This window comes from Oenanthe melanoleuca, linkage group LGE22 (genome assembly GCF_029582105.1).
Source record: "Oenanthe melanoleuca isolate GR-GAL-2019-014 linkage group LGE22, OMel1.0, whole genome shotgun sequence".
NCBI lineage: Eukaryota > Metazoa > Chordata > Aves > Passeriformes > Muscicapidae > Oenanthe > Oenanthe melanoleuca.
Genome location: NC_079363.1, coordinates 3,057,492 through 3,074,489, shown reverse-complemented (window position 1 = coordinate 3,074,489; position 16,998 = coordinate 3,057,492). Strand labels below are relative to the sequence as shown.

General features: G+C 55.9%; 1 protein-coding gene across 2 annotated transcripts; it reads right to left on the bottom strand.

The window, feature by feature from the left end:
* Positions 1–10,386: 10,386 nt before the first annotated feature.
* LOC130265876 (zinc finger protein 853-like) lies at positions 10,387–14,535 on the bottom strand. 2 transcript variants are annotated; one of them, XM_056515186.1, is made up of 3 exons: positions 14,438–14,535; positions 13,973–14,087; positions 10,393–12,194 (listed from the first exon to the last, which is right to left on the bottom strand). In XM_056515186.1, the coding sequence occupies exons 2-3, from the start codon at positions 14,058–14,060 to the stop codon at positions 11,674–11,676; spliced, it is 609 nt and encodes a 202-aa protein (XP_056371161.1). In that variant the 5' UTR covers positions 14,061–14,087; positions 14,438–14,535; the 3' UTR covers positions 10,393–11,673. The 2 variants fall into 2 exon arrangements, with proteins under 2 accessions (XP_056371162.1, XP_056371161.1); XM_056515187.1 differs by lacking the exon at positions 14,438–14,535 and having other exon boundaries at positions 10,387–12,194; positions 13,973–14,287.
* Positions 14,536–16,998: the final 2,463 nt, after the last annotated feature.

Here is a 16,998-nt window from a genome sequence, read left to right as displayed (position 1 = left end):
ACTGGCTATCTAAAGCCCTCATCCCCCAGCCCCACCCATGTCCCTGGGGGCAGCTGACAGAGCTGCCTGGAGTCAGCTGATTTAGCCCCCCTGAGCCGGGGCTCCAGGTGATATTTTCAAGCAGGAGAAGGCAGGGCCGGGGGGCGCTCCCGTCCCGTGCCAAGGCAGCTCCCCGTGCCCACGGGAGGACATCTCTCCCTGCAGCAGCTCAGCTCCTTTCAGAGCCTCTGCAAGTTCTTTTCCCTCAGCAAAGGGTGCACATCCCTGCCTTCAGCACACCTCCAGTGGGACCCACCTGGGAAAGCTTTCCATCCCTTCTGCACTTCCAGCTGGCTCCCTGGAAACTCCCACCTTCGTCCAAACAAAACTTCATCCCACCTGAACCTTTGATTTGAAGGCATCTCTGCAGGCTGTCGGTTGGCATTTAATAGCTGTGAGGGAAGACTGCCTTGGCTTCAGTGCTGCTGCTGCTGAACGAGGCCTCAGGCGGAAAGGGGTGGGGTGGGAAGGGAAGGGAAGGGAAGGGAAGGGAAGGGAAAGGGAAGGAAGGGAAGGGAAGGGAAGGGAAGGGAAGGGAAGGGAAGGGAAGGCAATTGGGGTGGACAGGACATACCTGGCAGCTGCCTGGGAGCTCTGGGAGGCTGGAACCAGGAATTGCTGTCTGAGCCCCTCTGCACGCAGCCCGTGCCGCCATCACCAGGACACGCCAGCTGCTCCTTGGGCTGCTTTTGGGCTGTCAGTGGCCTGTATCCAGGCTGAAGCATCTCCAGGAGCCTGCTCAGAGCAGCCCCTGGCCGGGAGCCACGGGCAGCCCTTGAGCCGTGTCCGTGCCAGCGCCGGCCGGGCACCCAGCGCCCATCCCGGGCCGTGTGCTCGGCACGGGCAGGACGCTGCAGGCACAGCCCCTGCCCCGAGGGCCCAAGGACAAGAGGTGCTGGATGCCTTTCGGGGACTCCTGGCCTCGTCCTGCCCCTCGCAGCTGGGACACACAGAAACATCAAGGAGCATTGCTGGCACTGAGAGGGAGGCACTGAGGCCTCTGTGCAGCTCTGGGCCACAAAACCAACCCCAGTTTCAGCAGCTGCTTCATTTGGGCAACACTCACCTGCAGGAAATGCCACCTGCCACTCTCCAGAAGAACTCAGGCCACGCAGCAAGGGAAGCCTCAGAACCTGTCCTGCTCACTTCTCCCTACAAAGAGACATGGCAAGAGCAAATCTACAGCTGCTGGGTAAATCCTGGAAAGGGCAGGAAAATCAGGGGATGGGAAGATGCGGTGCTGTCATGCCAGCTGCCAGCCAGTTCTACCCTACAGCCGTGGCAGGGGCTGGTGTGTAAAGCTGCTTTAGCAGAATAGAAGGAGCTGCAGTTTCCTTGCTGGAGCCAATGATTCCCATCCTTGGGAGTTTCATACCTGAGATGCAGAGGGCTCAGTCAGTCGGAGCACAGTCCAGGTAGTGCCAAGGTTGTGAGTTCAATTCTCCCACGGGCCGTGTCCTCGAGAGTCGGATTTCAGGAACCCTCTCAATCCCAGTATATCCTGTGACCTGGAAGCAAAGGGGAAAAGCCGCAACCGAGTTTTAATAAAAGAGGTTTTGCCATTGCAGAGCTTTTTGGAGTTGCAAAGCAAGGGAGAGGGGGAGCATCCCATCTGGCAGGTGAATGAGAAACAGCCCGAGCGGAACCGTGCCCGGCCCCGCCGAGCGGCTCCTCCCGCGCCTCAGCCCCGCTCGTTCCGCAGGGGTGCGCGGGCAGCAGCCCCGGGGCTGTGCGCGCACGGGAACGGGGAGCCGGGTGCTGCTCCGCGCTGAGGTCTGCGGGGCCTCCGCGGGACGGGGGCACCGGGAGCGCCGGGATTTGGGGCTCCAGGGCTGGCACGGCGCTCCCCCGCGCCCGGCCGGGTCCAGCCGCTCGGGCTCTCCGGCCTTTATTATGCGGCGCCCCGAACCCCGCTGGGCGGGGGAAAGAGGAAAAGCGGGCACGGAGGATGGGAATGGGGGGCAGACGGGGCGGTCGGGGTGGGTGACCAAGGACCGAGGGCGGGGGGTGCCGGGGTGTGCGGGGCAGCGGGGACAGGGGAAGGGGCGCTGGTGGGGGGAATGGGAGAGTGGAGGAAGGAGGGGAGGCGGAATTGGGGGGAGGGGGGAACGGGAGCAGGGAGAGGGAACAGGGACAGGTGTGGTGGGAAGGGAATGGGAGGGTGGAGGAAGGAGGGGAGGATTGAATGAGGGGAATGGGAGCAGGGAGAGGGAATGGGGGGCCCAGGGTTGGGGGGAAGGAAGGGTAGAAGCAGGAGCAGGAGGAGAAAGGAATAGAACAGGGTAGGGTAGGGTGTGTATAGGTATGGGGGGTGGATGGGAAGGAACAGCGGGAAACAGCCAGGGGAGAAGGGACAGAGAGGAGGGACACAGGGATGAGAGGAGCAGGGAGGGCTCGGGCTGTGGAGGGAAGCGGGACGGGGAGGGAAAGGCCGGGGGTGGGGAGAGGGACGGGGGACCCAGGAGGGGAACAGGAGAGGGGAGCGGGGTAGGGACAGGAGAAGGAGAATGGGGGGCACAGGTTGGGGGGGGAGAAAGAAAAGAAAAGGAACACGGGGAGGAGGGAGGAAAGGTAGAGAGAGAAACAGGAGGAGAGGCCAAAGGGGAGGGAAAGAGTCGGCTTGAGAAGGAGAGAGAAAGGCGGGAAAGGGAGAAAAAGAAGGGGAACACGAGGAGGAGGAAGGAGGGGTAGAGGGTTTGAGAGGAGGGAAAGCAGAAATCCAACCAGTCCCTGTGCGCGGAGCTCCAACGCAGCCACCGCCCGCAGCGAGCTCAGCCTGAGCTAATGGCGGCCGAGCCCATTACCTGGAGTTCAATCACCTCGGCCACGCCCCGCGCAGCCGCACCGAGACCCCGCGCACCTGTGCCGGGCCCAGCCCCGCCCCTGGATCACCTCACGGCCCCGCACCTGGATCCCCGCCCGGTACCACCCCCGGTACCGCCGTCGGTGCCGCCCTTGGTACCGCCCCCGGTACCGCCTTCGGTACCGCCCCCGGCAGGACAGGACCCCGAAGCAGAGAAAGGCGTCTGCCCGCAGCCGCCTGTCGGCGCCTGCCCTACTCCCGCGTGCCCGCGGCGCCGCTGAGCCCACAGCCCGTGTCCGCACTCTCGGAAACGCCGCAGAAAATCACGCCGCGGCGATCGGTGTCGGCGTCGCACGCAGGCAGCCCCCAAAACACACTGAGGTCCTTGTTTACCCGCCCTTTCTGCCGCCATATATAGAAGGTCAGGCGAGTACCGGCCGAGCCGCCATCTTGAGAGTGGCAAGCAGTAACTTCCGCCCTTCGCTGCTGCCATCTTTACTACTGGCAGAGGCCACTTCCGGCCCCGCTGCCATCTTTGTTGTGGTACCCGTAACGCCCCTCACCATCTCAATTTCTAATTCGCCTGCCTGAATCCGGCAACGACGCCGAAAAGAGCTCCGGCCGACGCTGGAGCGGCGGCAGGCACGGGCGGGGATGCTTGTCTCGTCCGGGCTCCTGCCGCAAGCGGCATCCGTAGCGTGGCGGCAGTCCTACAGGGCAGCGTCCCGGCACGCGCTCGCTCCCATCTTCAGAAGGGCACGCGCGCAGCACCGCCAGGGGCCGGCTCAGGGCTGGCTGCAGTACCAGACTCTGTCCACAAGGCGGCAGCACTGCCAGGGCGCCGGCTCGGGGGTGGCTGCAGTACCGCGCTGTGCCCACAAGGCGGCAGCACTGCCGCCCTTCCCACGCTCGCAGCCACGGCCGCTCTCGCAGCCCGAACTCGGCGTCACCCTCCCCTCTGTTCACACACACCCCCCGCTCCCCGCTCGTTCCGGTCAGCGAAGGCGGGGGCGCCACTGCAATCCGGATCTCCGGCGAGGAGAACAGCATTGCTGCCCTGCCGGATTGAGAAATCCGATTCCTTGCAGAGATTGAGGGGATAGGGAGCTCAGCCTTAGGCTGGGTTTTGGCAGCGACAATCGGGTGAGGAGGGGAGAGGGGAGCTGCTCGGCAGCAGCTGCAGTACCGCGCTGTGCCCACAAGGCGGCGTTAGCGGCGGGTGCGCAGCCAGGGCTGGGGCGGGGCAGGGGCGGGGCCGGGGGAGCGTCCCAGGGGATGGAACGAAGAGGGACAGGGTCAGCGCTGGGCTAAACCCCCAGAAGCCCCTAAAAAAACCCGAAAATTAAAAAAAAAAATTAAAAATACAATAAAAACTTTAAAAAATCCCATCAAAATACCCTAAAGCAACCTTAAAACCCCCCAAAACACCCCAAAACCCCTTTAAAAACGCGGGACGAGGCCACGTGACACCCCAGGCAGTTACGAAGCCCAAGGGGCGGGGTTGGGTTTAGGGTGCATTGCTCTGGGCCTGAGCAATCGAGCCGAGAGAGATCGATCGGCAGGCAGTACGAGTCGATCGCCGAGCAATCGATCGGCAGGCATCACTAATCGATCGCCGAGCAATCGATCGGCAGGAATCACGAGTCGATCGCCGAGCAATCGATCGGCAGGAATCACGAGTCGATCGCCGAGCAATCGATCGGCAGGCATCGCTAATCCATCACCGAGCAATCGATCGCCAGGCATTACGAGTCGATCGCCGAGCAATCGATCGGCAGGCATTACGAGTCGGTCGCCGAGCAATCGATCGGCAGGCATCACGAGTCGATCGCCGAGCAAATCGATCGGCAGGCATTATGAGTCGATCGCCGAGCAATCGATCGGCAGGCATTACGAGTCGATCGCCGAGCGATCGATCGGCAGGCATCCCTAATCGATCGCCGAGCAATCGATCGGCAGGCATCACGAGTCGATCGCCGAGCAATCGATCGGCAGGCGTCGCTAGTCGATCGCCGAGCAGTCGATCGGCAGGCATTAACATGGCCAGCGCTGTGCCGCGAGGGGCGGGGCCTTGACTGTGATGCGAGGGGCGGATCCGCGGCTGGGACTCCGGGGGCGTGGCCGTCACTGTGACAAGGGGGGCGGGGCCGTGGCTGTGACGGGAGGGTCGGGGCCGCGGCAGTGACGCGGGGGGCGTGGCCGTCACTGTGACGCGGGGGGCGGGCCCGCGGCTGTGACGGGAGGGTCGGGGCCGCGGCAGTGACGCGGGGGGCGTGGCCGTCACTGTGACGCGGGGGGCGGGCCCGCGGCTGTGATGCGGGGGGGGCCGACCCGATGACGTGCGGGGCCGTGGGCGGAGCCCGGGCCGCTGACGTGCGGGCGCTAACGTGACAGCGCTTCCGGTTCGGGTGCCGGCGGTGCCGCCGCTCCCTCGGCGGGCGGAGTGTGGGGCTCGGGCACCCGGCGGCATCGGGGCGGGCGCTGGGGCCGCGCGGCGCTGCCGCTGCTGCTCCGGGCTGCTGCCGGGGCTCCCGTGCCGCCGGCCGTGCGCGGGAGGGCGGTGCGGGGATTTCCCCGCGCTGAGGGGAACCGGCCCCGGCGCCTCCCGAACCCGCCGCTCCGGCGCTGCCAGGGAGTTTGTGATCAATTAAAAAGATGCCTTGTATTCTCGGAGTGTTCCATTCTGCCTCTGCTGTTTTTCCTGCTAGTCTGGATCCTCTGCTTAGATTTTTTTTTTCTTCCTATTTTAGATGCCCTGGCTGTGGTGGATGTCCCGGTTGAGGGCAGTGATGGCTTTCATGAAGAAATCTTTAAATGAAGACGGGATTACCCAAACCTTTCCCTTCCCTGCTGCACTAGAAGCCAGGAATATCCTGTTGCTTCAGTCTGAAAACGGAACAGGTACAGGTTTTTTTGGTATTGTGCCATTTCTACCAGTGGCGTGAAAGGGGCATCATTTTGAGCCGTTTTTAATAATTCTTGGGGATATTTTTGGGGTGTTTCTGGCTGGTTTTTTGGGGTATTTTTCTCACTTTGGCCACCTGGTCCAGCTAATTTTTGGAGTTTTTTGAGGGAATATTTTTGGTAATTTTGGGGGATTTTTTTGGGATTTTTTTCAGGATTATTGGTAATTTTGTGGGGGGTTTTGGTAATTTTTGGGATTTTTTTTTTGAATTTTTGGGGTAGTTTTGGGGGAAATTTTTTGGGAATCGTTTTGGGATTTTAGGGAATTTTTTCGGGTTTTTGGGAATTTTCTGGGGATATTTATGGGGATATTTTTTGGGGTTTTTTGAGGGGTTTTTGGGACTTTTTTGGGGATTTTCTGGGATTTTTGAGGGGTTTTTGGAATTTCTTTGGGAATTTTTATTGGGATATTTTTGGTAGTTTTTGTGGATTTTTTGGGGAATTTTTGGGGATATTTTTTAAGGATTTTTGGTGATATTTTTGGGGTGTTTTTGTGGGTTTTTTTCATCTTTGGCTGCCTGGTTATGGGGATTTTTTGGGTTTTTTTTGGGGTGTTTCTAGGGGGCGTTTTGGGAATTTTTGGGGGGGTTTTGGTAATTTTAGGGGTTTTTTTGGGAATTTTTTTGGAGTTTTTTGGGTAGTTTTTTGGGGTTCTTTCTCCCCTATGGCTGCCAGCTCCAGCTGATTTTTGGGATTTTTGGGGGGATATTTTTTAAAATATTGGGGGATTTTATGGGGGATTTTTTTTTTTTTTTTTTTTTTGAGTTTTGCAATTTTTGGGGATATTTTTGGGGAATTTTTGGGGGTTTTTTGGGGTTTTTTTTCTTACCTTTTGCCACCAGCTCCAGATGATTTTTGGGGGGCTTTCTGAGAAGACTTTTGGTAATTTTGGCGAATTTTTGGGGGTTTTTGGTAATGTTTGGGATTTTTTTGGGATTTTTTTGGGGATTTTTGGATTTTTTTTTGGGAATTTTTTTTCTTTTTTTTTTGGGGGGATATTTTTGGGGAATTTTTTGTGGATTTTTGGGGAATTTTTGTAGGGATTTTTTTGAGGATTTTTTTTTTTTTAATTTTTGGCGATTTTTTGGCGAATTTTGGGGGTAATTTTTGGGGTTTTTTTGGGGTTTTTTTCTTACCTTTGGCCGCCAGCTCCAGGTGATTTTTGGTGGTTTTTTTGAGGATATTTTTGGCAATTTTTGGGGGAATTTTTTTTTTTTGTTTGTTTTTGGTAATTTTTGGGGATATTTTTTTGTGGTTTTGGGGATTTTGGGTGGGTGTTTGGAATTTTTTGGGGGAAATTTTTTTGAATGTTTTGGGCAATGTTTTTGGGAATGTTTTGGGGGTTTTTGGTAATTTTTGGGATGATTTTCTGGGGTTTTTTGGGATTTTTTTGCGGGATTATTTGGGATTTCTTGGGGGTTTTTTGGAATTTTTGGGGGGATTTTCTTTGGGATTTTTTTATTTTTAATTTCTGGCGATTTTTTAGGAATTTTTTCTTGGGTATTTTTGGGAGTTTTTTTGGTTTTTTTTGTTTTTTGTTTTTTCCTTACATTTGGCCGCCACTTCCACATGGTTTTGGGTGTTTTTTGGATGGTTATTTTTGGTAATTTTTGGGGATTCTTTAGGGGAATTACTTTTGGGTTTTTGGGGAATTTTGGGGAATATTTTTGGGATTTTTTGGGGCTTTTTTTGAGGATGTTTGGGGATTTTTGTGTTGCTTGTGTTTGTTTGTTTTGTTGTTGTTGTTGTTTTGTTTGTTTGGTGTGTTGTTGTTTCTTTTGGTTGTTTTTTTTTTTTGTTTGTTTTGTTTTTGTGTAGGCCAAGAAACAAATTCAGCTTTAATTGTCATAGGAGCTGCTAGAGAAGACAATCTAAGTGTCATCAGTTCTGTACAGAGAAAGCAATGTGGAGCTGCTCTGAGGTGCAGCTATATTGTGTGCAGGGAGAAAAAGTTACAGAAAAAAAATATACTTGGGTTATTTTATGTTTTGATTCTTTAAAAAAATAATCTAGCCACTTTCTATAAATATGAGTTCCAAGATGAATTTTGGTACCTTTTTCTGCTTGTGTTGCAAACAGGACACCTTGATAAGCGTGATTCCTAGAGCTGAAGGGAGACACCACAGCCAGACAAGGTGTGCAACCACCTGACTTATTTCTTCAACCACCTGATTTATTTCTAGTACAATTAGAACAAACAGCCCTTTCCTTTTTAATAAAGATAAAGCACCTAGGTGAGATTTCAGAGGGAAAAAAAAAAAAAAAAAAGAAAGAAAAAAAGGCATCAACACTCATTTGATCATTGTCAAACACAGTTCTAATTTGTGACAGAGTGTGCCAAAAGAAGAAAACTTGGGTGGATGGCTTTCTATATCTAGAAGAGGTAATCAGTTCTAATGAGTAGGTGGCTACTTTGCATCCTTTTTTTTTCCTTGTGCAGATTATATGTGTCAGTTCAGAGTGCCTGCAGTTGCCTCTGGCTGGGTTGGGGATCACAGGCCCCCTGGGCTGGGTTTGGTGAGTTTTTCTCCAAGGCCAGCAGTGAACACTACTACACTCCACCTGAGTTCAGCTCAGAGCTCATCTCAAAACATGGGGAGCTGAGGAGATTTTTTGTTTCATATTCATCACTGTTTTTCTCTTATGATTTTTTTTTTTTCACTTTAAACAGTTTAAAAATCACGAGGAGGTGAGCAAAGAACCTGCTGTGCCCCTGGATTCTGCATTTACCACTTTGCTAAAGAGAGCCTATGAGAGAGGAAGCAATACCCTACTGGAAGGTGGTGTTCAGACAAAATTGGCTTCCTGGCTCCCACCTGACCAGCTTTTGTTGGGAGTAAAGCATGTGCTGTTATACCTGAAATCCACAGTGGAGAACTTCAGCAGGGTAAGAGCAATATTGTAATAATATTGTGGTTATGTTTGATTTATTTTCATGTAGAAGGTACAAATGACTTAGCTGTTCAAACTTAGGTTCCAGTTCTGTAGCTCTTTTTTCTGTGCTTGTCTCTGAGGCTGCACAGCACCGTACAAAACTGCACGTAATTTGTAAACAAATGCCAGTTCTTATTATTGAGGATTTGCTTTGGATTTACTTTGCATGGGTTACCTTGCTGATCAGTGTGAGTGCAAATAACCTCGAGATTTTAATCCAGCTCCTGGGTCTCCCCAGGAAGCCTTTGCAGAGAGTAAAATTCACTGGCCTGTGTACCTCCAAATGTCATATATATAATGTATAAATGAATATATATATGTGTAAATGAAATTCTATCACTATTTATTTGGCAACCTGAGACTTCTCTTAGAATCAGGTTTCTATTAAGGGAGGTGGTTCCTTCTCCCAGAAGAGGTTGTAATCTAAGTAGTTCATAGTTAACTCCTATTCCTGTTGTATAATTACCCTTCTGCTCCCATCCTCTTTTCTACACATGGCAGGAAACACAAACAAAAAAAAAAAATCATGCAGAAAACATGTGAGACAGAATAAGGACCGTTTTCACATTTGTTAAATCCTGTTCACTCTTGTTCACCAAAACACTCTGGGAGGGGTTCAGCTGCAGGTCAGATGGCTGGAGAATGGGTTCATGGTCGCCTCATGCATGAGGCAGTGATTGCCTGGCAAGATGTGTGGAGGAGATGGTTGAGTGGGGGGACGTGTGAGAAGCAACACTGCTCTCACAGGCAGGCAACAATTTTAAGTAATTAAAAAATTAGAATTTCACAATGAGGCTGGAGGTTCATGAGTGGGATCATGGAATTCTGGGATCATGGAATTGCAGGACTGAGGTTTTGGGGTGCCCCTTGCAACTCCCAAATCTGTGAGCTAATTCTGATGTTCTGGGGTTGTGTTTCCTGTCCCCCAGAAATTAGAAATGGTTGTAATTATGCAAAAAGGCCAGAGAATTGTGAGCAGGATTGCAGGATCAGGTTTTGGTGCATTCCTCCTCCTCGGAGTGTCTAGGGGTGTGCGAGTGGGGCATCCCCATGCTGCTCCCCTTTTCCCCCAGGCACCCTGTGCTGGCACTGGATCTGGCCTGCCTGGAAGAACTGAAAAAGCTCCCTGGGACCACCCTGGGATCACTGGGGGTGACCCCAAGCCCTTGCAGTGGGAAGATGCTGTCATCCCCTGGGTGATGCCATTGGGGAAGTCCCCAGTCTGTGTGGCGACATGAGGCTGCTTGGGGACCTTTTATTGATGATGTCAGCAGATCCATGTGCCCCAATTCCAGTGTCCCTGTCCCCATCTTGGAGTCCCCAGCCTGGTGTCCCAATCCTGGTATCCCCATCCTGATCCTGGTGTCCCCAACCCCATCACAGTGTCCCCACAGGCCCATCCTGGTGTCCCCATTCCCATGGCAGTGTCCCCATCCTGGTTTCGCTGTCCCCATCACAGTGTCCCCGTTGCCATCCTGGTGTATTGTCGTGGTTTGACACTGGCCAAATGCCAGGCACCCACAAGAGTAGTTTGCTTACCCTCTTTTACTACAGCTGGGGAGAGAAGAGGGGAAAAAGGAATTAAAGAAGGGTTTGTGAGTTGAGATAAGGATGGGGAGAAAAACACTCTAAGGGCAAAACATGTTCAACTGTAAAGGCATAAAGTAAATTTATTATTTATAGAGTCAGAGGGCGATGAAGAGAAGTACAATAAGCCCTTAAAATACCCTTTTCCCCCCACAGCCCCTCCCTCCTTCCCACCAACAGTGCAGAGAGACAGGGCATGGGGATTTTGGTCAGTTTGTCACTCGAGATCTTCTGTTTGCACAGGGACAGGAGTCTTTTTTCGGCTATGCAGTCGGGTCCCTCCCACGGACAAACAGTCATCCCAAAACTGTTGTGGCATGGGTTACTCGTCCACGGGGTGCAGTCCTCTAAGGATAGGCCGCTCTAGTTTGGAAGCAGGGGCCCTCTCTCTCTATTCAGGTCTCCCACTGGATCACAGCTTTCTCTGGCATCCACCTGCTCTGGCAGGAGCTGCTAATGGAACTCTGCATCCCCCATGGACTTTGTGCATCACAGGAGGACAGTTGGTTTCACCACAGTCATCACCATGGCCTGCAGAGGAATCTCGGCTCCGGCGCTTGGAGCACTTCCTCCCCCTCTTTCTTCTCCACTGACCTCAGTGTTTCCATGTTGTTTCCCTTCACATGATCTCATTTCCTTCTCTTCTCTAACTAGAAGAAAAACTGATGCTTGTATGTACCACTGTCAACAAGTTCCACCAATTCAAACATCCCTGCAGGATCCTGCAGCTCTAGGTTGACTTTGCCTAGATTTCGTGTTGGGGAATCGCTCGTCACGTTTCTGCAGCTGATTTCTGCAGCTGGCCAGGCACGGGCAGTGCCATCTTACACCACTCCTTGTGCAGGGTGCTGGGATGGGAAAACAGCCACCACTGTCCACCCTCCCTGCCCTTTTCACCTGTGGTGCAGCTGGCCCAGGGCAGCCTGGCAGGCAAGGCCTCCCAAGATTGCTGCAGCCTGTGCTGGGATGGCCCCGGTAGCGGCACTTGGCCACCCCTGGAAAACAGCTGAGCAAACCATTTTGATTTTCTTCTTAAATATTTCATCAGAGGCATTACCACCCTCTCTAATTGGGCCAACAGCATGTCTATTTTCAGAGCCATCAGAGGCTGGCTCCAAGTCACTCCTGTGCCACCCCTGCCACTCCCCACTACCAAAAACCACGCTGTGCCAAACCAGCACATCTCCATCCTTGTGCCCCAACCACGGTGTCCTTGTCCCCATCCCCATCCCATCCCCCCCATCCTCATCCTGGTGTCCCCATCCCCATCCATGTGTCCCACCCCTACCCAGCTGTCCCGATCCCCACCCAGGTGTCCCTGTCTCCATGCCCGCCCCTCCTCCCCCTCACACCACGTGCTCCCTGCGGTGCCTCCGGAGCTGGCCAGGGTTCCAGAAAGTGTCCCCGCACTCAGGGCAGAGGTGGGGCGGCTCTCGGCCGTGGGTGCGGTGGTGCCGCCGCAGGTTGGAGCTGACGCTGAAGCTCTTCCCACACTCCCCACACCTGTAGGGCCGCTCCCCGGTGTGCGTCCGCCGGTGCTGCACCAGCGCCGAGCTCTCCCCGAAGCGCTTCCCGCAGTCCTGGCAGCCGAACGGCTTCTCCCCGGTGTGGATGCGCTGGTGCGTGGCCAGGTTGGAATTCTGGCTGAAGCTCTTCCCGCAGGCGCCGCAGGTGAACGGTCGCTCCCCAGTGTGGGTGATGCGGTGCCGCACCAGGTCCGAGCTCCGGCTGAAGCCTTTCCCACACTCCCCGCAGATAGTGGGGTGCAGCCCGGCCCTCCCTGTCCTCATCAGCTCCTTCAGGGGGCTTGGTCCCCTCACAGGGGGCCTGGGGGGTTTCCGGTGTGGCTGGGTCGGGCCGGGATGGGCTGTGGGAGAGGGGGCTGGACACCAGGAGGGTAGGGCAGCGACAGGGGCATGGGGCCCCTTGGCACCTGCCCCATCCCATCAGCACCTGCCCCAGTTCCTCTGTTCCTTCCTATCCCTACCTGCTCCATCCCAATGACACCTGCCCTTTCCAGCTGGCACCTACTCCAGGCCCTTTGTTCCATCCTGGTCCCACTAATACCTTCGTCCTTCTGCCCATTTTCATCCTCTCTTCCCCTCTTCCATTCCTTTTCCACATTCTCCATCTTATCTATACCTGGTCTATCCCCACTGTTCTTTCCCCATCGTCTTTTCCAACTTCTCCAACCCTTCTTCCCGTTTTCCCATCCTCTCTTGCCTTTCCAGTTCCCATCCTTATCTGCTCCATTCCCTCTTCCTATTCTCCCCCTCTGAGCCTTCTTCATCCCTTCCCCCCTGCCCCATCCCTGCTGCCATTTCCCCATCCCTTCTCACCCTTCTCAAACCCTTTTCCATCTTCTCCATCCATTTTCCCCCTTCCCCATCCCTGTTGCCAGCCCCTCCCCACCCCTTTCCTACCCCCATCCCTACCATATTCCAAAGCCAGAGTTCAGCTTCCCGCAACCCCCGCATTGCCACCCACACCAGGGTCGGGGATTGGGTGCAGGGGGGCCAGGGACTGGAACAGACATGGACCCCAAATTCCCTCTGAAAACCAGAGATGGAGTTGGGGCACCCAGAAACTCCCCTGCACCCCAAAATCAGGACACCCTCATCCCACAGGTTTGGGGCAGCCCTGCACCCCAACACTGGGACATCCCCATCATGTGAGATTGGGACATTCTTATACCCCAAAATCAGGGCACCTCCATTCCATGGGACTAGGACATTGCTTGCACCTCAATATTGGGGCACTCCCATGCCATGAGATTAGAACCCTGCACCCCTAAATGAGGTGATATTGACCCTGAACTTGGGATTGTGGTGCTGCCATATCCTGGGATCAGGGCACCCCCATACCCTGGGATTGGGGTACCCCATTCCATGTAAATGGGACATCCCTGTACCCTAACACTGGGACACCTCCATTCCATGTCAGTGAGATATTGCTGCATCCAGGACTGGGCTATCCCTGAGCTGTGGGATCGGGGCACCATCTTGCCCTGGAATAGGGATCACACCCTGGGGAGGACCACACCATAGGAATAGGACAGCCCCATTCCTGGAATTCCCATATCCTGGGACTGGGGAACCCCCATACCTCAGGATCAAGTTACACCATTCCATGGGACTGGACACCCCCACAACCCTGGGGCACCCCCAGACCCTGGGGCACTCCCAGACCCTGGAACTGGTGCCATAGGAATGTGACACGCCCATATCCTGGGGCATGGGAAATGGGAATACCTTGGAACTGGGGTACCCCACACAATAGGAACAGGACACTGTCACATCTCTGTGTCCCCCACGGGGGAAGGACCTGGAATTCAGATACCCTTGTGCCATGGGAATGGGGCACCCTGACATTCCCAGGATTCCTTTACTCTGGGATGGGGTCACCTCCATACTCTGGGATCGGGGTCCCACCACACCATGGCACCACAACCCCCCACATCTCTGGGACCCCCTGGGACCCTCCTTCAGATCTGAGATCTCCCTGTACCATAGGGGCAGGATTCTCCCATATTGCAGGCCCTCAGGGGACCGCTGAAAACCACCCTCTCCGCTCTGCGGTTCTAGGGGGCCCCCCTCAGGACTTCTTACCCTGACCAGAGGCCTCTTTTGGGGGAGGTAGTCTCACCTGTGGGGGGACCCTCGAGCAGAGGGACGACCCGAGGATCCGGGGGGTCAGGGGGGTTTCGGGAAGCCGACACCCCCCCCGCGTCCATTGCCGCCGTCACCTAGATGGGAGGATCCTGCCGGGGGGAGCGGGGGGGGGGTAGGGAGAGAACTGGGGTGACGCCAGGATACCCCAAGGGGGGGGGGTCGCTGCCGCCCCCAGGGGAGGGATCCCGCCTGACCCCAACCCCTTCCGCGCCCCTCCCGATGCTGGGGACACACGCACAGTGACATGACATGACATGACATCACCACCCTCGTCCCATCCCACAGCCCCTCCCATACCCCCATGGAGGAACCTCTAAATTCCTCTCGCCCCCCCGCACCGCAGCCATCGCAGGGAAGGGGAAGCGGCAAAAGAAACGGGGGGGACGAGGGGGAACTGCTCAGTCTCAGTTACGAGGGGATGTCCCCGGTGGTCACTCACTGCTGTTGGGGAGCACGGGGTGCTCAGGGGGATTGGACGAGGGTGGGAGGGAGGGAAGGGCTCCTGCGCGGCCGCCAGTGCCTCCGTGTCCCCCCAAACCCACCCCCGGGAGGGAGCCCATCCCCAAAAAAAACCAAGAGGGAGGAACAATAAGGACCCTCCCACCATCGGTGGTGGGATGGACTTGGGGGAGTCGAGGGAGGGGTGGCCAGGACAGGCTGCTCTGGGAGAACTCAGGAGGGACACTTTGGGGAGGCTGCGGTTCGGAGACGCAGAGGGGATTGAGGGGATTGGACGATACTGGGGTGACTGCGGAGACTGGGGGATAGTAGATTTCTGGGAGATTGGGGGATACTAGGGTGTCAGGGATAATGGAGAGAATGAGGAGTTGGAAGATTCTGTGGGGACTGGGGGAGCTGGGGATTCCTGGGGGGTTTCGGGAATACTAGAGGGACTGGAGAAGCTGGGGAAATGGGGCGATACTAGTGGGCCTGGCGGGTACTGGAGGATGTTGGAGGACTGGGAGATGCTGGGGGATAATGGAGGGACTGAGGAATTGCAGGGACTACTGAGGGGTTACTCAAGGTTACTGGGGGAAACGGGAAGGGAGGGGATGGAGGATACTGGGAGGACTTGGATGACTGGGAATACCAAGGGACTGGGGGGATCATGAAAAGGACTGGGGAACTGGGGGATACTGAGGGTTTGAGGGGTTTGGGGTTATTGGGGGGGCTGAGAGATTGCGGGCAGTGGGGGTACTGGAAGTGACTGAAGGATTGGGGGGATGGAGGATTATTGAGGGTTATTGGGGGGACTCGGGGCACTCGGGGCGGTGCTCTGCGCCCAAGACTCTCTCCCCGCAACGCCGAAGCGCCGCCGGAGCCCCCGAAGGACCCCCGGCCCCCGCTCCGCCCGCACCCCTGCAGCGGAGGCGCGCCCCGGGCAGGGCCCGCCCCGCCCGCCAAGCCCCGCCCCCGTTGCCACGGCAGCCGCTGTGGCGGGAGCGGAGGCCCCGCCCCCAGCGCGGAGCCGCCGTGGCGGGAGCGGGGCGCGGTGAGAGCGGGCCGGGGGCGGGGGCAGAGCGGGGGCTGCGGGGAGAACGGTGCGGAGCTGGGCTGGGGAGGCACCGAGGGCACCCCGAGATCGTGGGGAGCCCGAACAAAGGGCACCTGCCACGCGCCGGGAGCATGGGGGGAGCCGGGACAAAGGGGGGCACTGTGGGTCCCAGGCGCAGGGAAGGATGGGGGAGCACTGGGAAGCCCAGCTCCAGGGTAGTAGGGGTGGCACTGGGGTGACAGTCGGGAGTCTCGTGGTAGGGTGGGGTGCTCTAGGGGGACACCGGGATGCCTCAGCCCGGTGCAGGGTGGGGGGACCGGGGGCACCAGGAAAGCCCTCCTGGTCGACGGTGACCCATCTACCCCAATTTGTGGATCATAGGGCGACGCCTGTCCACCCCCACACCGAAGTTTTGGGGCCCAGGAGTGGCCCGTTTTTTCCCCACTTTTTGGGCTGCGTGGTGACCCCTCTCTCTTAACCTTTGTGTCTCAGGAGTGACCCCATTTCCGTGGGGGATTTTCTGTCCCGATGGCGAGGGACGAGCGAGCGACGCTGCTGGAGGTGCACCTGGCGCTCACGGACGAGCAATTCCATAGTCTGAAGTTCCTGCTAGAAGGGCAAATTCCTGCCGGGCTTCTGCACCCGGCATCACGCCCCGAGTTGTGCCGGATCCTCCTCCAGCGCTTCCCGGGGAATTCCCTGCGTGTGACCGCCAGGATCCTGCGGCAGCTCGGCCGCCTCGACCTCATCCAGCACTTCCAGCTGCCCCTGGAAGAGCAAATCCCGGAGGAAACTCCCTGGGAACCTAGCGGGGACACCTCCAAGGTGAGGGGAGACCCCACTTCAGGATGTCGTCCTGGTGCGATTCCAGCTCCACCGGTGAATCCCCAGCGCTTGATGGAGAAGGATTTGATGCAAATCGCCCAAAGACTGGGAAAAGAGTGGCAGGAAGTGGGAATTCTGCATCTTGGGCTGGAGCGGAGCAGGCTGGAGCAGATCCAGGAGGAAAATCCCGGCAATCCTGTCCTGTGGAATTTCGAGATGCTGCGGGAGTGGCGGCGGCGGGAGCGACAGGAGGCCACAGTGTCCCGGCTGCGATCCTGCCTTGAGCACGCCCGACTTGATCCCGGAATCCTCGACTTCCTCCAGAGCCTCCAGGGAGATTGAGGGACCCCCAAACCCCATTTAATTACCAAATTAATACCAAATTAATATAGAATTGGGACCATTAAATGCTGTTTTATTCCATGAGTGTGGAATTTTGGTATCAAGCACCAAGAAGTTCCATCTTTATTCCTGATTTAAAGAATCCAGAAGGAAGTCTAGGCTCTGCTCTACTTCCTCAGGGATGGAGGCAGCTGGTTTTGTGGTACCCTCCCAAGAGTTTTTCAGGTGCTGACCCTTGCAAGATCTCTTTCCATATAAATTCCAACCTCTGGAGCTTCAAGAAGTCATGAGAATGTCAGGAGAGTAACAAGGCCACTACATCCTGATCCCAGAATGCA